The sequence below is a fragment of the Festucalex cinctus genome, chromosome 10 (assembly GCF_051991245.1).
Source record: "Festucalex cinctus isolate MCC-2025b chromosome 10, RoL_Fcin_1.0, whole genome shotgun sequence".
Lineage (NCBI taxonomy): Eukaryota > Metazoa > Chordata > Actinopteri > Syngnathiformes > Syngnathidae > Festucalex > Festucalex cinctus.
Genome location: NC_135420.1, coordinates 23,184,110 through 23,206,731, shown reverse-complemented (window position 1 = coordinate 23,206,731; position 22,622 = coordinate 23,184,110). Strand labels below are relative to the sequence as shown.

At 39.5% G+C, this 22,622-nt stretch overlaps 2 protein-coding genes and 1 long non-coding RNA gene across 5 annotated transcripts; 2 read left to right on the top strand and 1 right to left on the bottom strand.

The window, feature by feature from the left end:
* Positions 1 to 375: 375 nt before the first annotated feature.
* Positions 376 to 3,494, top strand: tmem165 (transmembrane protein 165). Its single transcript, XM_077533863.1, has 6 exons — positions 376 to 733; positions 1,334 to 1,559; positions 1,843 to 2,018; positions 2,314 to 2,502; positions 2,683 to 2,788; positions 2,920 to 3,494. The coding sequence occupies exons 1-6, from the start codon at positions 587 to 589 to the stop codon at positions 2,994 to 2,996; spliced, it is 921 nt and encodes a 306-aa protein (XP_077389989.1). The 5' UTR covers positions 376 to 586; the 3' UTR covers positions 2,997 to 3,494.
* LOC144026836 (uncharacterized) lies at positions 1,271 to 4,906 on the bottom strand. The gene is made up of 2 exons (XR_013285317.1): positions 4,209 to 4,906; positions 1,271 to 1,607 (listed from the first exon to the last, which is right to left on the bottom strand). It is a non-coding gene; the product is annotated as an uncharacterized LOC144026836 (long non-coding RNA).
* clocka (clock circadian regulator a) lies at positions 4,444 to 21,537 on the top strand. 3 transcript variants are annotated; one of them, XM_077533861.1, is made up of 22 exons: positions 4,444 to 4,738; positions 6,230 to 6,292; positions 12,398 to 12,559; positions 12,637 to 12,726; positions 13,422 to 13,478; positions 13,583 to 13,731; positions 13,895 to 13,986; positions 14,762 to 14,851; positions 14,926 to 15,046; positions 15,157 to 15,270; positions 15,982 to 16,103; positions 16,209 to 16,291; positions 16,372 to 16,478; positions 16,568 to 16,715; positions 17,583 to 17,658; positions 17,732 to 17,873; positions 17,970 to 18,070; positions 18,429 to 18,506; positions 18,595 to 18,960; positions 19,029 to 19,174; positions 19,313 to 19,493; positions 20,560 to 21,537. In XM_077533861.1, exons 4-22 carry the CDS (start codon positions 12,683 to 12,685, stop codon positions 20,683 to 20,685), a joined length of 2,343 nt encoding a protein of 780 aa, XP_077389987.1. In that variant the 5' UTR covers positions 4,444 to 4,738; positions 6,230 to 6,292; positions 12,398 to 12,559; positions 12,637 to 12,682; the 3' UTR covers positions 20,686 to 21,537. The 3 variants fall into 3 exon arrangements, with proteins under 3 accessions (XP_077389987.1, XP_077389988.1, XP_077389986.1); XM_077533862.1 differs by having other exon boundaries at positions 17,729 to 17,873; positions 18,613 to 18,960; XM_077533860.1 differs by having other exon boundaries at positions 4,445 to 4,738; positions 17,729 to 17,873.
* The last annotated feature ends 1,085 nt before the right edge of the window (positions 21,538 to 22,622 follow it).

Sequence of the window (22,622 nt, the reverse complement as noted above, 5' to 3'; positions counted from 1 at the left end):
ACATTGACCAATCACGGCTCACCTGTTTTCAGGGCTTGGTCATGTGACATTCACAAACTGAGCCATGATTGTTTTTTACCTGAGCACACTCATTTTGAGCCGTGTTTTTTACCTGAGCACACTCATTTTGAGCCGACAGCAAGTGACAAAATGTATTTTTAAAGGTATTAATTGTACATAATGAAAAATAATTAAGTTATCAAATTAATTATTGATAAAATATGAACTTATTTTATGCTAATTGAGTCAAGTACGTATCCCTTTAATTTCAATGTTTTGTGATTGGCGTTTGAGAGGCTCCAATCAGTGAGCTGTCAACCTACTTAGAGACCGCCCTTTTAGGGTGCATCATATTTATATCGACCAATCACAGCGGCGGCTTGTCCTCCATGCGGCAGTCGAACACGAGAACAACTTCCTCCGGAGTTTCCGACACAATCAGTCTGTTTGTGACATCGGATAAAAACACGGCAAAAAGATGAAGTTTCCTTTTTCGGCTGCTACCGCTTGGATCTAGTGATTCGTTGGAGGGGTGAAAAGACGCGAGCGGGCGGCTAAGAAAGCCATAAAACATCAAAATACGAATATGCATCTCAGGTTCGGCGGTGGCGATGGACGGACAGCTGGGAGCTTCTTTCTCACAGTCACCGCTTCGCTCTTCTTCGTGTTGCTGGTCGAAGTCTCAGCTATTCCCGAGGAAGCAAACGCCGTCAAGGAACAGGCACCCATCGAGGTAGCTTATGATCACAAGTATCTGTTAGATATCGTGAATAAACATGTTTTCAGCGACGTTATTTGCGTTAGCATCAGAGCGTATCTGCTACATGCTAATTGAGACGTGTCATATTAGGGAACTCGGCTAGCTAGCCAAAACACGTAAACTTAGTATTTCCATTCGACACTATGTAAGCAAGCCATGCTACACACATATATTAGAGAAGTATCTATTTGATTTAAAGCGTTTAATTGCATTTGATGTGGACACACCAGCGTGTGCCATGCTTATTTTATACATTCGTACCACATAATATTTCTATTATACGCGCTAAACTCATGAAATTCAATACAGGAAGGAAGTATGTGGAGTTTCATGTTTATTGCCAATACCGTGTCTAATAGAAAGGTGGAGTTTAGTGGCATTTATAGGAACATTCTAAACTTTTTTTTGTTTTTTTTTTGAGGGACCAATTACTGAAAATACTTTGACTGTTCAAGTCATCTCAAATGAGAAACATACCTATGTAGGGGAGGAGCTAAGCATCGAAATAAATGAGAATTGTATTTATTTATTTATTTTTTTAATCCTATTTTTCACACAAATGTTTCTTTACAGAAAAAAACCACCAACCACCCTTTGGTGCCGGTATCGAAGGAGGATGACACCAGCAAAGGGAACCTGGGATTCATTCACGCCTTCGTGGCCTCCATTTCTGTCATCATCGTATCCGAGTTGGGCGACAAGACCTTCTTCATCGCCGCCATTATGGCCATGCGGTACAATCGGCTCACGGTGTTGGCTGGCGCCATGCTGGCCCTGGGGCTCATGACGTGCTTGTCTGGTGAGTTGAGTCCTGGAACCTCTAACAGGGGGTGTGAAACTCATTTTTCTGTGAGGGCCACATCGTAGTTTCAGAGGGCATCAAGCATGTACACAAACATTAACCAATATGTTACATAAATGATTATACTGGGTCGTGAAATCATTAAACACCAATTGAAATGGTCCGCCTTGGAAATGTCATGGGGAAAGAAAAAAAATAGGAGGAAAAAAAAACGGGTGATGACAGCTGTATGTTAATGTGACGAGACTAATTTCTTCCTCTTGTCCTCCACCTGCTACAGTGCTGTTCGGCTTTGCCACCACCATCATCCCCAGAATCTACACCTACTATGTGTCCACTGGCCTCTTCGCTATCTTCGGTGTGCGCATGCTGCGCGAGGGGCTGAAGATGAGCCCCGACGAGGGCCAGGAGGAGCTGGAGGAGGTGCAGGCCGAGATCAAGAAGAAGGACGAAGAGGTGCGAGTCCAAAGACTGTGGTTATACTTTTGTTTTTATATAACTTTTTTCCAACAGTGTAGGTAGATATTTGTGACTGTTGGCATTCATTTTGTAATTCACCTTACCACCATCTTGAGGACAGGAGTGGAACTGCATTATCTGGCACGGTAATGACGACAGTGTCTTTCATTGGAGAGATTTTACAAAACGCAGTTTACATTGAACTCTGGTGCAGATCAGTTCCTCGACTGAGTGACACGGTTAATAATGGAGGATATGTCTGATTTTTTTTTTTTTTTCTTTTTCTGTTCAGCTGCAGCGTTCCAAAATGGTCAACGGTGCGCCGGACGTGGAGGCGGGCTCGGGTTCCACTTCGCCGCCGTCATCGTCCAGGTGGCACAGCATCATCTCGCCCATCTTCATCCAGGCGCTCACGCTCACTTTCCTCGCCGAGTGGGGTGACCGTTCCCAGCTCACCACCATCATCCTGGCTGCCCGCGAGGTGCGTCATGTAAAAACACACATTTTCGTGGCATGTGTACAAAAAAAGTTGCGTCTTCATCCAAGTGGAAGTCAAGTGAAAAGTTCTATGTGGCCCCATTCGTCTCAATACAGTATTGTGATTAATATTAGGTTGGTGGAATAAATATTAAGGCGATTATTAATGATTTACCCAAACCAGGATCCTTTTGGCGTGGCTGTGGGCGGCACACTGGGACACTGCTTGTGTACGGGCCTGGCTGTGATTGGTGGCCGGATGATCGCCCAGAAAATATCAGTCAGAACAGGTGAGACCACTGAAAGGGGAATTGAATTGAATTGAAATACATCCAGCAGCAGGGTGAATGAGGGGTTTGCACGACAGCCTCACAGTTGGGAGGTTGAGGGTTCGAGTGTCACCGCTCTTCTCGTCTTTCAGTCACAATCATCGGTGGGATCGTCTTCCTGGCGTTTGCCTTCTCAGCCCTCTTCATCAAGCCCGACGCTGGACTGTGAGAGCGCCACTGAAAGACTTTTCTTGAGTGTACATACTGTATCCAGTAGTTGCTGTAGAGAGATTGTACCATATTGACTGCGTGTCAGAAATCCCAGAGTCTCCTCCGGTGCACCCGTCGAGGGATTCTGGAAGATGTAGTCCGAAGACGACGGATGTTCCCAAACTTGAAGACGAGCAGTTGATTCCTTACAGCTTTTTTTTGTGTTGACTTTTTAAAAAAATGTTACTCAACGCCTTTGGTGAGCTTTTAATTCAGGAATACATGTAATCAATTTCTTTTATTGATTTGTCTTTTTTTTTTTTCTGCTGTAATGGGGCGCAAATCCTTTATGGTCACTGTCACTCCACAATGTTTTTTTCTCCACATTGTATTTATTTTGTGTCATGTTACTTTCAAGAGGTGTTCAGGAAGCGGTGGCCAGGAAATATTTTTGTAAATGTTTGACAAGTCAGCTGTGAAATATGTAACAAGCCGCAATAAATGATTTAAACGTTCAGTCGAATGTCTTGTTAAAGTCGTAATGCTCAATTTAAAAAAAAACAACGTTTTTTTTGTGCTGTGTGAGCCAAATCATTTTCCCAAGTACTCAGCCAATGAGCCAAACTAGAAATTGGCATGTGGATGCTGTTGATAGTGAAATTATGTAGAATTAATTCAAATGTAGGATGTTAGAATCATGCACTTTTGGATTTAAAACAATTTAAATTTCTCATGCAAAATGTAATTCTTAGAGTAGCGGTTCAGTTATAATGGTTTGAATTGGTTGAACATTTGTGAACTTGTAAAATTTCCTCATTTGGAATGTTTCCCCCAATTTGATTATTTTTTTTTTTTTTGTGGAATTATCAAAATAGTGGCAATTTGTGAAAAGTAAGGTAAGTATTGTATATAACCTTTTAGTACATAAGGATTAAAAATGTAAAATTTTCATAATTTAATAATTGAAAACAACTTTGTGTATGTGGACAACAGGTGGCATCACAGCCACGCTAAGCATTCATGCAACAACTTATTTCTTGTTAAATGTACAGTACGTATATCATGAATACGAATAAATTGTATTATCAGTAAATTATAATATCCATAATACAACTGTATTTAGTCACCCATTGTATTTCTGTTAATTTTGTTAATGAAATGCGAATGTTACTAATGTAAAATTCTAATAATTTGTGTATATAAATCACTTAATTTTTAGCGAGCTTTTCACCTTTTGATGTATTGTACGTGACATGTTGGTCGCACACCCACTGGACCCACCATGGCACCTGTTCCAGGTGATCCCTGTCTCCGGGCATATTTTCGCCTTCTCCCCGCAGCATGTCCGCTTCCATCCAGCCGGGCTGCGTTGAACCCGGCAGTCAGCCAGCATATCCACCAAGCCGGTTAGGAGTTGACCGACTGGCTTTCTGTCTCTCCACGGGGATAAGTGGAACAGTGCTGGCCGCTCTGCTTCAGTCTGTATCACAGCCGGAACCGCGCCGCCTTGCCGGGCTTGGGCTCTTGCCAAAGGCCCCGCTGACCCACATTCTTATCTAACGCGGTGGTAGCTAAGCTAACAAGCTAGCCGGCTAGCCTCGCTGAAAGTAGGTTGACGCTCGTTCGCTCGCTCGCTTCTCTGGAAATTGATGCGTCGGGCTTTTTAAACTCCTCCATTTCACTGGGACGGGAAAACTACGCATTTTATCATTTTAACGTCGTACAAGAGGTCCCCTGAAAAGTTGCCGTCAAAAGTAAACGGTAAGTGGTGACAACCTAGAACGGTGTTGTTTTTCGCAAAACTGCTGTAATATAAACCGGTCCGGTGTAGTTGGTTAGCACGCGGGCTAGGTGCTGTTAGCCTAGCGGTGATTCGCCGCTCAGCGTTGCCGGCCGGCGCCACCCTTGAGGGGGCTACGTGCGGGTCAAGGTGCCGTGCCAAGGGGCTCCACTCTGAGGGGGGTACCGTTAAATATTGATCGCTGCTTCTTTTGACGGATATTTGACTTATTTTTGTCATCTGATTTTGTAAGGTTTAATGAATCCCCCCATTTTCATTTTTCAAATTTTGTTTTACTCACTTCCTAGAGTAAATCTTAGCCTAATCTAAAACTGAGTATTTGGTCCCTCTCTAAATAGAGTTAAATTTATTCTAAATGCAGTCAAATGTACACTACACAATGTACTGTGTGCTTATGTTGTCACAGAACAGAATATTCTTTTTTTTTTTTTTGACAGATCAGTCAAAATGCTCTAAAACATCTGGAAAATTGGGCACTCACCGGCAGAAAACGAGTTGCCAACTTTCCATTTTGTTAATTCCTGGTTTATTCTCAGTAATTTCCACTGAAAGTACCCAAGGATGAAAATTCACGGAATTTTGCAACCCTTCTCCTGAACCAAGATTCGCATAGAGTAGGAAAAAGTAACAAAAACAGAAGAATTTGCGACTTGTAAAGAAATAAAAAAGTAGTTTCGTAAATGTATGTGCAGCGCAAGAACATGATTTTGGAAATTATACATGTGTAATAACTTGGATTTTAAAACATTTCACACATCAGTTTTGTTGGCAGCTTACTCCATTTGCGTGCAGCATAACAGCTAAATGCTGATTCACCATTTTTGCTTTGAACTCTGGGGTCTACTAATTGACCATCGTCTTCTAACCTCAGAAACCGACTGATGTTAAATCCAGTAGCATTGTTGTTTTTATTTCAACTCATTTATGTTTTTTTCTATATTAAACTACATTAAAAGTATGTTTTAAAAGTGAGTTTTAATGATTTATTTAGATGTGTGTAAAGCATGTGGATTGTGGATAATAATGTTTTTTTATATGGCAGATTTTTACTGGTGTGCAATGTAACGCTATGAATGGCAACAACAATTTGGTTGCAGTTATTGCAAAGCCTAATCAGGTTTTGCCTCAATGCTGCAGGTACGAACGATCTGCAGCGACCGTAGCAGCAGTCCTTCTTAGCGTGACACCATTTTAACAAGCAGGTTCCATTCATGCTCTTCCAAGAACAGCTGCTCACGTTTACCTTTCTTGGAAGCGCCAGCCGATGAGAGTCCTGCTTATGAATGAACTACCAGGAAATGTGTGTTTGAGTGGATCATGTGTGTGTGTGCGTGTGTGCGTGTGTGTGAGTGTTCTCTTGCGGCTGTGCTGAGGTGACCCAGATGTTGTGATTTACCGGTGCGAGCTCTTCTTCGCCTCTGTTCATGTTGCCTTTCTTGTCTTTTGATCAGAGGAAGACTTGACACGGGATCTGGATCGCTGCGCTAAGCTGCCGCGACGTGACGAGGTCAAAGGTAAGCCCTATTAAATCTGCATCACTTCAGTGGAAAGACTTGGTTTTGGACTTGAACGTGAACGAACGATTTGAAATGTTGTTACACAGCCTTTGTTTGCATGCATTTCTGCTCCAATTTGAAATGGCTCTGGTGTTTTTGTTGCTTGTTACCATGGAGACTAAATCAAGTCACCTGATTGTAAGATACAGGCATCATTTTCGGATGTTTTTGAAAATATTCACCATAGCATAGCTGCATTTATGTATAGCTGGAACATGAGTATTCAACATTTCCATCAGATTATTTGATTTTCCCGCCAGGATTAGGTATCAGAAGTGGGATCCCGGGTGTGATCGTCCCAGCAATTTTCCTCATTTTAAGGTTGCAATGGTAATGGCTAGATGACATCTGGCTGGACTGATTTTATGTTAAATGGATTGTCCACCTCAATTTGGTATCAGAAGTGGGATCCCTCGTGATTGTCTCATGCGTTTTCCAGATTTTAGAAGTTGTATCATAGCTTTCACTGAGATAGGATGAGGCCTGGACTAATTTCTATGTTACATAGATTGTCCACCTCAATTTGGTGTCAGAAGTGGGATCCCTTGTCTGATTGTTTTGAAAATGTTTCAGCTTCAAAGGAAGTATCAGAGCCATAACACAGATCAAATGACAACTGGACTGACTCTTGCACGTAGACCAGATTTTTAACCACAATTTGGTGTCAGATGCCGGATGCCTTATGCCTTTATGTGATCTGATGTTAGCAATGAGACTGTTTCTTGAACTAATGTGATTTTAACTCAAATACATGGCACGCCACTGCATTTACTGCTCCAGTTTGCTAAGGGGCAGTTTCCTTGTGGAATCGGCTACAAACTTTCCGATTCGACTGGGACCAACTCATTTCGAACTATCTGCATAGCATTAACATGCCAGATTTAGCTTTCGGTGGTCACATGTGGCTCGTATTTGGAACCGTTTTGCTGCGTGGTCTTTCCATGGCTCACGTCCACCGTCATTCGCCACGGGTACTCACACTCTGAGTTCCACAACGACCCACTTGGCACTAGTACGACGCACCTGGCTGGATTCCCTTCCCGGCTGAGACACAAGGCCAAGGCGTCGCGGGGCGCATGTACACAGTAAATTCTGTCGTGTAAATTTGACTCTAGATCGGGACCAAATAGACTCAGTTTTAAGAGTAAACTAAGATTTACACTAGAAAGAGAGTAAAATAAAATATTTTAAAAATAAATAAAAGTCACTCAAGGGTTGAGGTTCGAATTCATTATTTGTAAAAGCTAGGTCCAGTATCTGTCAAAGCTAGGAATGGGAATCGACTCGATTTCGATTCACAAGGGTTCAGTTCGATTTCATTCACTTCACTTCGATCCGATATTTATTAATTATGGAAAATCAATTTTTCTTAAATATCAAGGACATGATTAAATCCCCACGAACATTAAATTCCAACTTATATTTTGCAGAGTCACTGGCTGGTTAAATGATTTAGTTTATTAATGAAAGTAACACGTTATAATCACTTACATGTTACACAAATATTGAGCAAGGATGAGATGAAAATATTTTCATAACTCTAATTGAATAATTGTAAATATAAATTTGAAAGATTCGGAATTGTCTTAAAGTGCAATAAGTCTTTAAAAAATGTAAGGCAATACTTTTAAATTGTATTATATGTAAACAGTAATTTTCAAGAAAACGGTAAGATACAAAAAAACGGCCTTTAAAATTCTATTTTCTTATTAATTTATGGTAAAAAGAGATATTTAAAAAATCGATTCATGTTTTAATGAATCAATACCAGGCTTGAAATTATTATTATTATTATTATTATTATTATTATTATTATTATTATTATTATTGTATTTATTTTTAAACCTAGCCCTAGTAAAAGCCACCATTTTAGGTAGAATTTGACTCGTCAATTTCTCAGAACCAAAGCGTGATTTTTATTGTCCTCAATGGTTTGCTGTCAGAAGTGGGATCCTTCACATGATCTTACGTCAAAAAATTTCCTCCTTCTGATGTAGTTTGGAAGTCGGGTATTCACTCAGCACTGGACCGTGTAGTGTGGGTGAGTTATTTTCCACAATGATGTGATGTTAGAAGTGGGATCCATCACATAAGTGCCCCATAAATTTTCATTGTCCTGAGCTAGAATCAAACGAGAGGCAACAGAGCCCTCATGGAACACAGTTTGTGTGTTTTGGTGTCAGAAGTGGGATACCTCAACTCATACCACACAGATTTTGCTATTCAATGTGTTTTGATGAGGTGCAAAATTTTGCTGCTTATTTCAAGCCTTCACACACCATACATCACATTCAAATATGTTATATCACGGTCCCGATGCGACAGCATGGCACGCAGTCCATCGTAAAGCGTCCCGAAATATCCAACCTGAACCTTTTCCAATTTTTTGCTATCCCTTTGGCAGCACACGTGTTCTCTCGTGTTTTATTCATGCTAGACTAAGCTGCGGTCTGCGTTCTGACAGGGGATCTTATGAGTGATCACCAATGTTCCAGTTTCGGGTGTCAGCCAATGACGCAGATGATGAAAAAGGCAACAAGGCGTTGCTATGACACCGGGGTTTACCTAACCTAATCGTGTTTCATACGCGGTCATCTTTGATGAAATTGCACCAATGATTATGATTATTTACTTGCCTGCACAATTATATGAGTGCGCATTTAGACTTATTTTAACAGGATTTTTTTATTTATTTTATTTTTTTTTATTTTTTTTTTATACAAGTGCTCTGTTGTGCGTGGTTTAGACCAGTGGTTCTCAAACGGGGGTACGTGAAGGCAGTCCAGGGGATTTTAAAATGTATTTTAAAAGTATATGTAAATATTTCAGAAAAACACAAGTTCATAAAATTAATTTTATATTCAGTAGGCTATGAAATTTCAGTATCCCTAAAACCCAGCATCTGCCCCATACCTGAATGGTTCAACCCAACTTGTCATATGCTGCCTAGAATCACCTGTCAGTCACATGAAAACTTTATTGAAAATTCGGTTGAGAACAGAGCTTTACTATGATCCCAAAGGAGGACACTTAATGTTGATCATTTTTATGTGCACAAATCTTTATTTCTAATTAAATTTAACTATATCTTTCTTTTTTTAGTCATCTTTTTATTTCCAAATCATTCAGGGAGCTCATCATCATCATCATCAGTACATCTTAAAAAGTTAAAATAAATACCATAGCTCTCTATAGTACAATAAATATTTTTTTCCCAAAATTTAAAAATACCTGAAATCTTAAACTTTTCACATTTCTTTGTTTTAATGTCGAACAAAAACAAATGGTTCCCAGTAGGAGTGCGACAATATATCGATATCACGATAAATCGTGATATTTTGTCTCCCGATAGATTATCGATATGCTTTCCTAAGTATCGCGATATTTGTTGTTAATATGCAGCCACTAATGGCTCTATTGTTCATTACTTATTGAGCAATTACTTGGCGGTCCACTAGGGGCAGCGCCTCATAAAAGTGGCTGGGAAATGTACGTAAATATTCAAGCGAAGAAGACTCATCAGCTACCTCGTGCACGATATTTATCTGTCCAGCAACTGACTCAGTTTTGTATACGTTTCTATGAAAAATGTGTATTATATCTTCAATTTTAACATTTTAAAACATATTTTACGTTTGGACTTTTTGAAGCACACAATTTCTGAGGAATATTAATATTGATTTAATTGGATTTAATATTTAAGTAATTTTATTTGTTTATTTATTTTATTTTGTTCCTGCCCAGAGCCAGCTGAGAGGCGGTCAAGAAAATGGATGGATGGATGGATGGATGGATGGATGGATGGTGTTCCTTTTTTTTGGCTGCAGTTTTAATATCACGATATCACGATATTGCCCTAATCGTTACATCCCTAGCTGACAGTGCTTCATTCTCGGGTACTCAAGTTTGAAGCTGGGTGCCACTTCCAGGGGAGACTCGAGTCTATTTTTACGCCACATGCTTACTATGGCACACCGCCATTCGCCGCCAGTGCCAGCCCCGGGCATGGCGAGGCTCACCACTAGAGTTCCACCAGTAACTCCACACCTTCATTGATTCGGGGGCCTACAACATTGTTTCCAAACCAACGTTGAATGGACATCAGTTGTGGCGTGGGAAGCAGTTATCCTATATCACATACAGTCAAGTGAACCCTCGTATATTTACTAAAAGATTAGAGAAACGCTGGCCTACTTCACACACATGCTTTAGTTTGGCTGCGTGGTTAGGAAAAGCCTTTTTTGCATGGCGTGACTGCCAGCGTCTGGACCCGCCCGCGCTGGAAGGTGGAATGACTTTGACAGGGTGGTGCCGGCAGCAGTGGGTCGGTGTTACCCGAGGTGCCAGTGATTTTAAATTTGGAGGGCGAAGGAGGATGAAAGTAGGTCACTGGGCCGGCGGGTCAGTCAAGCAGCGGTGACATCACAGTTACACAACCTCTGCTCTCCCGGTTATGAAACGCTCACTCTGCAGCTTCTGCTTCCGCGGGCGGGCGGCATAAAGCATTCTAATGTGCACATGACATACCGCCGCTGCGCTTCTGTTGCTGCCACTGCTCCACGGTTGGCAAGAAACGCAGCCCCAGGGGAGGAAACCTGAAGTCACGCTAGTCTCATGCAGCGAGCGGCCCGATAGCTTGAAGTCACTCAGTCGTCATGACACCACTTTATACGTCGTCACGTGAAAAGTGTCACTATTTGAAATGATCGAGACACTAGCCCTACCCAAAGACATGTTTTTTATTTAACCATAAGGTAGGGCTGCTCGATTATGGAAAGAATAATAATCGTGATTATTTTGGCAACAATTGAAATCATGATTATTTAAACAATTATTTTTTTGGTACAAAACGAGAAAATGTTTATAAACTTTTACAAATATTAAGACCAATTTAAAAAATAGAAATACTATATGTATATATATATGTATATGTATATATATACTATATATATACTATACTATTATGTTAGTTCCTTTTGGACCAAACAGAATTTATAATAATATATATTTATTTATGTTGACAAAAACCTGAAATTGGAGTGCAGCATGTGCACATTGCAGTAGGACGATAATTCATTTTTTGGAACAAAACAAGAACATTTTAAAATTTTTTGAAACACTATAATTCTGCAAGTTAATTTTGGATGACAAAATGTACTATATTAATTTTTAAAAAATTGTAAAAAAAAAAAAGGTGCAAACGTATACATTTTACCAACTCAGAAAATTAGTATTATTAACCTTTTTTTTTTTTTATGATTATACTGATATTGTAAATGTGGAGTGTAATAACTCGGGATGTAATGATATCGGTAATATTGTAATATCGCGATATTAAAACTGCAACAATATATCATCGTCGTCATGTCACAATATTGAAAGCGGCACATCTGTTAACACATCTGTTAAAAAAAAAAGTCGTGTTGATCTCCATTTGTGCAGTTCTAGCACCCTCTGGTGGCTTTTTTGTGTGCAGTTTAACAGTTTAATTTTCACAAGGCATGTTTTGGCCCTTCAACGTTTAAAATCCACCCTAATGGTCAGATGAAGGGTGACATAATATGCTTGTGAACCGAGTCAGTATATGTAGGAACCTAATGTGTGCGTGCGATATTTATTAGATATATTATATTCATATATTTTTATATATATTTCTCATATTTTTATCATGTTTAATTGCTGTAATGTAAAAAAGCACAATGTTGTGTACAAGAGCTTTTTTTTTTTTTTTAACAATATTGTGACCTTTTTTTTTGTATCGCCAACCTCCCCACAATATCGTGATAATTATCATACCGTGACCTTCATATCGTGATATCGTATCGTGATGTTTGGCTATCGTTGCATCCCTAGTAATAACTGAAATTGTAATAGAATTTCTATTAATTGCACAGCTCTACCATAAGGTAAACACTCAGACCTACATTTTAACATGGGCACTAATGCTGCTGGTGTACCTAATTAAGTGGCTACTTAGTCCTAAGACATCTCCAAGAGAAAGACATCATTGTTTCAAGTCGGGACATGTCTCACGGCTCTGTTTTTTTGCCCTTAATCTCATAGATTCCGATGTCGCTGCCATGTGTCAGGTTCCCACGCCGAGTCTACGCCAGGACCTTTCGGCAGCTCTCCACACGCTGATCCAGGGACACACGTCCGCCTCGACGCCACCGTCGTCCGCTTTCCTCCTCGTCCTCTCTCCGGACCGGCTCGGCTGTCCGCAAGGTAGGACGGGGCTCGGTTTGCCAGTCGTCAAGGTGTGCGGTGTTGTTGTTTATTTTTGCTCTTAATTCTCTTAAAAGGTTGAATCACAAATGTCTTCGTCACGATTGAAAGACCCCATCTGACATGGTAACCTTGAAAAGGATCAAAATGACCTCAAGCATCGATCAGTGAGTCATATTGCAAGAAAATATTGCAATTTCTCAAATTGTGGCCTTCGCTCTAGTAGGTATCATGGCTAATCTTTTTTTTTTTTTTTTCTTTCTTTCTTTTTTTAAGAGGCTTCAAGCTGTTTAATACCACTCCCAGTTAAAGTAAACTGTTGGACCAGACATAAAACAAATACATTAAAGAAACAATAAACAATAAAACATTGTGTATTTAAAAGAACCAACAACTTTGCCTTCGAAATGTCCCTGCTAGCTTAATGCTAACACAAAATGGAAAACACTATAGACGGGCCAATGATTAGCATTGATGGTCGCAGGATATTTGAACACAAATAGCTTTCATTTATTCATGTAAAACAATATTTATTTGTAATAGTTTATCTTATTTATTTATTAAAATATATTTATTTGCAATGAAAAACTGTCATTTTATATTATACATATATATATATATATATATATATATATATATATATATATATATATATATATATATATATATTATTTTTTTTTTTTTTTTTTTATGTATTTTTTTTTAAGATGCAGTGCCACTTGGTGGTACCTTTTAGTCTGACTTCTACCACCAGTGGAAATTCATTAAAAAAGTGCTCAGAATTGTGCTAAAGAGTCGCTATTAAATTAGACCATCCCGATTTACACTACAATTGTAATAGTTTTTTCCCTGTGACTTTCAGGGATGACGGAAGCATCTTTGGGTTAATGGACGACGATGACAAGGACAAAGCAAAACGGTAAGAAAGCGCTCCCAAGAAGGCATTTTTATTTTCTTCTATGTTTTTTTTTTTTTTTTTTTTTTTTCTTTTGTTGGTCTTGACGCAAGCAAACGTGTTTGCAGTGTGTCCCGCAACAAGTCGGAGAAGAAGCGGCGAGATCACTTCAACGTCCTCATCAAAGAGCTGGGCACCATGTTGCCGGGCAACACCCGCAAGATGGACAAGTCCACCATTTTGCAGAAGAGCATCGACTTCCTGCAAAAACAACAAGGTAACAAAATCTGATTTCCAATTTAAATTATCTTTATTTTTTTTTTGAGGGTGGCATCATGCAAAAGTTTGGCTTTTAATTGTTTCCCCTTAGCATTCATCTTTGAATTAATCAATAATCTGTGACTGGCCCAGTCCTAACTGCATCTTTTTTTTCCCATCAGAAATCTCCGCACAGTCCGAGTCGACGGAGATCAGGCAGGACTGGAAGCCTCCGTTTCTTAGCAACGAGGAATTCATGCAGCTGATGTTGGAGGTGAGGCGCCGCTAGATGATGGAATGTGAAATGTAAACCCACATTATTCGCACAATTTGATATTATTTAACCTTACAACTTTATTCTTAAACATTTATGATGACTTAACAGTCCTTAAATGAGCAATTCTCAAAAAAAGAGGTTTCAAGTTGTTTATTAAAAGTTTACTCTAGGAGAACAAAAGCATAAAGTGGAATCTGTGCTTTTATTTTGAGCTTTTTAACTCATTCGCCATTTTCATAGAAACAATCCCGTTAGCTCCCGGCTGTTTTACTGGATTTTGACTCATTTTGCAAGGCACACAGAATATTGTGTTCTAAAAGAAAGATTAAAGTCTCTTCTTTCATCAGGAAATATATTTCTATCTGTTTCCGTTTTGCAGCAATTAGCATTAGAATATAGCTAAGTTTCATCATTATTCACAAATCTATTTAGAATTCTGAGTAATAGAGCTTTTTTTCAACATGGCCCTGGTTGATCTTGTTTGCTCTGCCTCCACCTGCTGGCCGTTTGTGTAATAACTACCATTTCTTCAACCGTTCTTTGCAGTTGAGAGGCTGCATCACAGCGTTCCATATGATCTAGCATAAAAAAAACAAAACATAAAAAAACGTATAAATATGTCTTTGGGACACTTAAAACATTTAAAATAGAACGTATTTATACGTTATTGGGAGCGAATGAGTTAATAGCAAAAACAATGTACACAAGAGCAAAAGACTTTCTCATAAGTTGTTCTGCTAACAGCCAAACTTGACGGTCTGCTTACTCTCAGGCTTTGGACGGCTTCTTCCTCGCCATCACGACCGACGGGAACATCATCTACGCATCGGAGAGCGTCACGTCGCTGCTGGAGCACCTCCCTGTGAGTTTTCCTCTTCCAAATGTGCATTCATTGTGTAACAACAGGAGCGCTAAAAGACACTCCACGTGTTCCAGTGCGATCTTGTGGATCAGAACCTGTTGAACTTCCTGCCCAGTGGGGAGCACTCGGACATCTACAAGCTGCTGTCCTCGCACGTCGCCGAAAGGGAGATGCTGACGCCCGAATATCTGAAGAGTAATATATATATTTGTTGTTGTTGTTGTTATTTGCCCAGGATTTGAGCTAATTTGCGAGTGTGTGCTGTGCCGGCGTTTAGTCACGTCCCATTTGTCCCCAAATCATAGCCAAGAACCAGCTGGAATTCTGTTGCCACATGCTCCGAGGGACAATGGACCCCAGTGAGCCGCCTGTGTATGAATACGTCAAGTTTATTGGAAATTTCAAGTCCCTGAACAATGGTGAGCAACTAAATAATATTGGTTTAAAAAATTAAAAAATAAATAAATAAATGTTCATTAAACTGCATATATGACCGCAGATAAGTGTAATTTTGAATTGGCAACTAATCAAACTATCAAAGTAATCAGTAAATATTTTGATAATCGTTTGAGACCATGTGATATAATTTAGTGACATAAATCATATTTAATTGTAATTAAAAAGACTACATTTATTTTTTATATTTTCTAATATAATTGCAGTAATTTAATGAATTTTACATTGACACAATTACACAAGTTTACATCATTCATTTTCAATATTGAAATAACAATAAATAGACAGTAAATTACAGAAATGCCATCTATCATACGTAAATAAAGGAATGAGATACGAAAAAAAATCGTAATCAAACAATTTCACAAGTTCTCATTACAGTCGACGTATTTTACATGTGTAAAAAAGCAAAATATACAATTAAATATTTGGCATTGTATACAAAAAAATGAGTTTTTGATTAATATGGAAAAACTAGGCCGATTTTCTTGGCCATGCAATTTCTCACTGATACTGTATTGAACAAGTATTCTTTCGATCCAATTATTTGTGGCAAGCTATTAAAAAGTCCTTTTTCCATAATATGTCTTCTTTTTTTTTTTTTTATGTTTGTTTTTGTTTTGCCGCTGCTACTAACGTGTGTTTGAAGTCGTAACTGCAATCTGATCCCCCAGTGCCTAATTGCCCTCACAACGGACTCACGGAGGCCTTCATTGAACGGTCGGTCCACTCGACCAGCGAGGAGCAGCTGTGTCTCGTAGCCACTGTGAGGCTCGCCAAACCCAAATTCATCAAGGTACGCACTCACACTACCTGCGCACTTGAGACACTTAAAATTAAGTGTGTACTTTTAAAAGATATACTGTACTTTTAATCCCAATATATGATATTTGGTCCACAGGAGATGTGCACTGTCGAGGAGCCCAATGAAGAATTCACCTCTAGACACAGTTTAGAGTGGAAGTTTCTCTTCTTGGATCACAGGTACACTTAGCCACTTCATTAGGAGCCTAATAATACTATGAGGTGTTAATTTAGTCACTTTTGAATGTGGGTGTGTCCAGAGCGCCGCCTATTATAGGTTACCTGCCGTTTGAAGTCCTGGGCACATCCGGTTATGACTACTACCACGTGGACGACCTGGATACTCTGGCCAAATGCCACGAGCACCGTGAGTACGCCTCTGTTAAGAACTGTTACCCGATGTGATATACTTGCAACCTCCGCTTTTTGACCGTCGTCAACATCACGTGTTTGCAGTTATGCAATATGGCAAAGGGAAGTCCTGTTACTACCGGTTCCTCACCAAAGGGCAGCAGTGGATTTGGTTACAGACTCACTACTACATCACTTACCACCAGTGGAACTCTCGGCCCGAGTTCATCGTCTGCACTCACACTGTTGTCAGGTAAAGGAAACGCTCACAAATGCCATTTATAATGTGATACAAAACATGAAAATCATTGAAAATGTCCAAATTTCACCATCATAAACCTTTAAATGTTCATGGAATTTTATACGTCACACTTGAGGTGTCAAATTAAATTACGGTAGTAAACCGCTGTAAATGTACAAAAAAACAAAAACAAAACTGAGCAATCTACCTTTAAAATCAAATTAGATTTCCAATTAGAATTTAGTGTCAGAAGTGGGAACCTTCATGGGACTGTCACACAATTTGTGTTTGTCCTTCTGAGGTACTAGCCTTGAACTGAAAATTGAAAAACTATATAATTAGATTTTTCATGACAGTTTGGTTTCAGAAGTGGGACCCCTTGTGTGGTTGATTGTCTATGATGAGCCATGACAGAAGCGGGATGGTTGTGTGAAAAGAAACAACAAAATAGACCATAAAAAAAAAAAAAAAATGAAATTACAAAGTTTTCATGACAGGTTGGTGTCAGAAGTGGGAACCTTTAGGTGGTCATCCGTCTGTGTATATAATAATAATAATAATAAATAAATAAATCACTGTAAATGTAAATTTATTTGACATAATGTAGTTATTAGATTAACATGACAATGTGGTGGTGTCAGAAGTGGGATCCCTTGTGTGCTCTTCCACAAGGCAGAATGGTGTAAAAAGAAGTTAAACACTTAAATATGACAGTCATGAAAAATTAGATTTTTCACAACAATTTGTTGTCAGAAGTTGATCCGAAGTGTTTGCACTCATCAGCCATGATACGTAAAACTAAGTTCAATTGAAAATTGTACATCCTCAGATGTGTTTGATTTCAATTTTCTGACTGTTGCGTAATTTTTCACCCCTCAGCTATGGTGAAGTGCGGTCGGAACAGCGGCGAGAGTCGGTATCGAAAGCGTCGCCGCCGGAGATGACGACGGACAAGGTGAGCGAAGACGTCGGCTGCGTCCGTGCTCCCTTCCACTGACCGCCTCCTCCTCCCTCTCCCGCTTCAGCAGTCTCACGACTCGGGCTTGGAGTCGCAGCCCACCGCCTCCAGCCTCCAGGAGGCGCTGGAGCGCTTCGGCGACAGCGGGCCGCCCTCGGCGTCGTCGCGGAGCTCGCGTAAATCCGCGCACACGGCGCTGTCGGAGACCCCTTGTAAGTGGAACCCCGCTTCTGATGCCTTGGTGAGTGTTGTGGGGCGCCATGTTGGATCAAGCGCGCTTCATCTGTTTTTTTTTTTTGTGGCCTCAGCGTCCCAAGTAAAGCCCCAAGGCGGCCGGAGCACGCCGGGTCGCCAGTCTGGATCCAACGTAGGCGTCACGTCGCAAAGAAGATCGTCAGTCGGCAGCCAGGTTGGTCCCGAGTCCGAACAACGTAACACGACATCAGATTGACAAATTGGTGTCAGAAGTGGGAGGTGCCTCTTGGGTAGAGTGGTTTTCGCTTGTCAAGATCACCAGTAAGAGATTCATTCAATTTTCCAATTTTTTTATTTTTATTTTATTTTATTTTTTTTAAATCTTGGCAAGCTCACAATCACTGATCAATTACACGATGATTTGGTTTCAGAAGTTGGGTCACAATATTAACAAACCATATCACCCTACTTGATTCTGATATTTTGCAGAATAAAATTCTTAACTCAAAAAATAAATGCACTCATTTTGACACCCCAAATATACAGTATATATTTTATGTGTGTCTCTCCAGCATTCCATGAGCTCCCAAAGCACAGTTCAGATGGCACCAATGGTTTCACAACAACCTCAAGTTCAGACCAATGGCCAAGTAAGTCCGAGCTCATTCTTATCTGTACAAATGGCAATGAATGGGAATTGGAAAGGTGATTAAAATGCAGTAAAATGTCACTTGATAGAGTATTTCGGCGCTGCAGGCGTCGTCGGCGCAGTTCTCCGGCCAGCTGGACAGCATGCAGCACATGAAGAAGCAGCTGGAGCAGCGCACGCACGCCATCGAGACCAACATTCAGCGGCAGCTGGACGAGCTGTGGCGGATCCAGCAGGAGTTGCAGCGGGTGCAGGAGAAGAGCCTGCAGATGCTCATGCAGAAAGGGGCCGTGAACGTCACCGCCGTGCAGGTGGCCCCGCAGGCGGCCCAGGGGCCCGCCGTGCTCGGCGTGCAGGGTCACGTGGTCCCCGCGGGCCCTCTGCAGACCATCCAACAACAACAACAACAACATCATCATGCTGTCCAGCCCCAACAGAACGCAGCACTGGCACAGGTATGACACTTTAAAAAAAAAAATTTAAATCCCCTTTGTTTTTTATCTCACCTCAGTTTGCTCCGCAGCCTCCACTGGCGGCGTCTTTGTATAACACGGTGATGATCCCTCAGCAAAACGCCGCCAACGTGCTCCAGATCGCCAGCGGTTTGCCGCCCAACTCGGCCGCCAACGCTGTAGCCACTTTCACGCAGGACCGCGCCGGCCAAATTAGGTTTGCGCTTTCTTCATTTTTTATTTCAGGGACGGACAAACTACACTATGAAATATTATGTGACATTGCTGCACACGAGTAGGTCACAATTTTGTAAACGCAAGTCAAAAATGTGTTCACGTTTGGCCCGCCGGGCAGGTTTCCGGCCACCCGCCAGCTGCTCACCAAACTGGTGACGGGCCAGATGGCGTGCGGGGCGGTCATGGTGCCGTCCACCATGTTCATGGGCCAAGTGGTGACGGCGTTCGCCCCCCAGCCGGGCCCCACGCAGACCATCAGTATTGCCCAGCAGCCGACACAGCAACAGCAGGAGCAACAGGTGCACTTTTTTTTTTTTTCTCTCTCTTTTATTAAGATTGTTTCAGTTATGCAGAGAAAAAAATAACATACAAATATTTAGCCTTTTATTTGTTATTAATATTCTTTGAATTATTTTTTCTCTTGATGCATCATACATTTAAACAAGTAAATTATTAGCAATTAATGTCAGTTTTAAAAGTCATTAATATATTTATTTTATTATTGATATGATTTAGCAATATTAATCACGAGTTATCATTTGTGGGTTAACTGCTGTTTTAGGGTTATTTATTTTATTTTTAAAACTTAAAACCATTGTTCACCGTTGAAAATACAGCTTTGAAGATGGTGTTTAGTTGTTTTTTTATGAATGACAATTTAAATTATAATTTATTATAAACTTATATTAAAATATGTCATCATACAATAATTATATACATAATTATTTTATACAGGAAAAGTGGTTTTAATGACTTACTGCTTACTAAATAAATAAAAAAAGTGAAAAAATAAAATGTAACTCAATATAGATAATTATCGTTTTGTCCTATAAAATGTAAAACATTGTTTGAAATATAAAAGAAGCTATTTAATTACAAATTTGTTTTCAAATAATTACAAGATTTAAAAAAAATTAAGTTATTTTGACTACTAATTAAAACAATACACTTAAAAAGAGAAAGTGTGTTTTATTATTTGTTAAAAAAAAAAAAAAATTCATAAAATACACAAAAAAAACATTTTTAATTAGGAAAAAAATAAAATGGGTGTATTGAATATATTTTTCTTTAAATACAAAAATTCTTAAAAACTTTTTTCTTTTTTTTTTGCATTATTTTTTTTTTCAATTTATCATTTCCAACTTTATGAGGTCCAATCTGAATTGATGGAACAAAAACAATCCAAACAACATTTCCTATTTCTTACTACAAGCATATGTGTGCACTTTTTTGGCAGGACTTCTTACAGCAGTTTTCTCTGGGCTTGATCAAAAGCCAACAGAAAGCGTACCAAAAAATTATTTTAAAAGAAATCGATGTCACGTGTATTAAAAGTAACACAAATTGTGTGGCTTGCCGCTGAAGGCTTCACGGATGCTTCATGGAAGTCAGTTGATCCTACCGGCGGCGGCCTTCCCGTTGCAGCAGGCGGGCACATTCGCCGCCAACCAGCAGAAACAACAGCCGCACGCCCACCGGACGGACACGTAGAGCAATCGCACGGTCTCTCAGCCGCCAGCAGGGGGAGCGAACTGGACTTGAACCCCCGAAGGATCCTCGTTTGCACTGAAGGCCGCAACGGCGCCCGCCCGTGGCTCGGCAGTCACGCCGCCGCATCAGTTTACGCCAGGGTTTCCCCCAAACTGGTTCACCTCAGTCAAACACAACATCCCACCGCCATAACATCCGCACTTACTCGCAAAAAGTTGGTGACGTTAGGCTTTTCAGAATGAACACAAAATGCACTTTGACCCCTCAGGTGAACTTCATTTGACCTTTTTGAAACTTTTGACTACTTGTTGTTCGCTAACAAGAAGCTGGACTGCAAAAGGTTCTAATGCATTTTAGGTTCCTCCTGAAATCTCACCCACTTTTCGTAAGTAGTCTCAACTTCTTTAACTTGTTACAACAAAACACCACGACCCCATAAAAGCGGACCTACGGCCCATTTTTGGGCCCCCGACCCACAGTTTGGGGAACCCTGCTTTATGCAAAAGCTCTTGTAAAACCTTTTTTTTTTTTTTTTTTTTCCTCCCCGATGAACTATTTTTATGAAAAGAATATTCTATAGGTTGGACTTTTAACTACTGTACTGATTGATGGTCATGTGTAATATATCATGTAAATATGTAACGATGGGAAAGAAGTGCTATTTTATATGACGCATGAGGGTGAATATGCGCTTTATTTTCTAGTGTTGTATGAAGACATTTCCTCTAATGACAATCCTTGAAATTTGCCAAAAATGATTAAAATGTGGTGCAAAATATTTTGCAGTTTTTTTTTTAAGGGAAAAAAATCCCACCAATAATCTGCTACCTGCTTTTTTTTTTTTTTTTTTTTTTTTTTTTTTTTTTTTTTAACCATGGTCAACGTGTACTACTACTGGTTGTCTCACGCATTTATGCTCCTGTTTTTGTTTGTTTGTTTGTTTTTTAAGTGTAGTGTTCACACAGCCTTTCCATCATACATAAAATAAAGTTACCATGTCGCTCAAACGAAAGAAATGCGTTTTTTTTTTTTAAATCACACTTCAGAATTACTTCGAAGAATGCTTACTTACAAGACTATTAATTACATTTATTCCATAATCCTTGATCATCCATACATTAGTGCAGTTTGTCCTCGCTAGTAAGACTAGTAAGCCTACTTGTAGAATAGTACTGCCGGTGTGACTTTTGGCCTACTCTTACACAATCCTTGTAAACTACTGTTCTGCACTAAAAACATTACTAGGCTCAACTAGCAAGCATGTGTCACACCCTAATGGCTTCCTGAGAGCACCAAAATTCCCACGAGTAATTTTACTTAACTAGTAACATGGAGTTGTCCGACTCGTAACTGTATACGGTGTTGTGGTTGCCTTGAATGTAGTTGTTGGATAATGGTGACATCTAGCGGTTAAAAGTGGATTTACATTTAGATTCTGCTTTCACAATCAATATAATTGACTGTTTATTTCATTATTAGTTGTTAAAAAAAATATTCAAAATAAATTCATTTCTATAATGACGAATTTGGCAAATGAGTGAAAACATATTTTTAAAAATCGGTACAATAAAATGGAAGACAATGCAATAACAGGTTTTCAAATATGTATGATTATTTTAATATATACAAAAAAACACTTAATATATAATTTCACATTTTCCAATGATGAATTCGGCAATTATTTAAATGTGTAATATCACTTGCTGTTTAATTATATACAGAATGTATGTATAGTATGTTTTTTTTAATTGTATTGCAATTAATATTTAGGATAATAGCATAGATGCCCAAGTCATATGTGAATGTTTTCACAAACCTGTAAAAAATAAATACCTAAAAAAAAATTGACCAACAAGAATCCAGTTGCTCTGATTTAACTTTTGCGGATTACCATGACATGCATGACTGAGGATCTGTATAAAAATTGTAAAAATGTA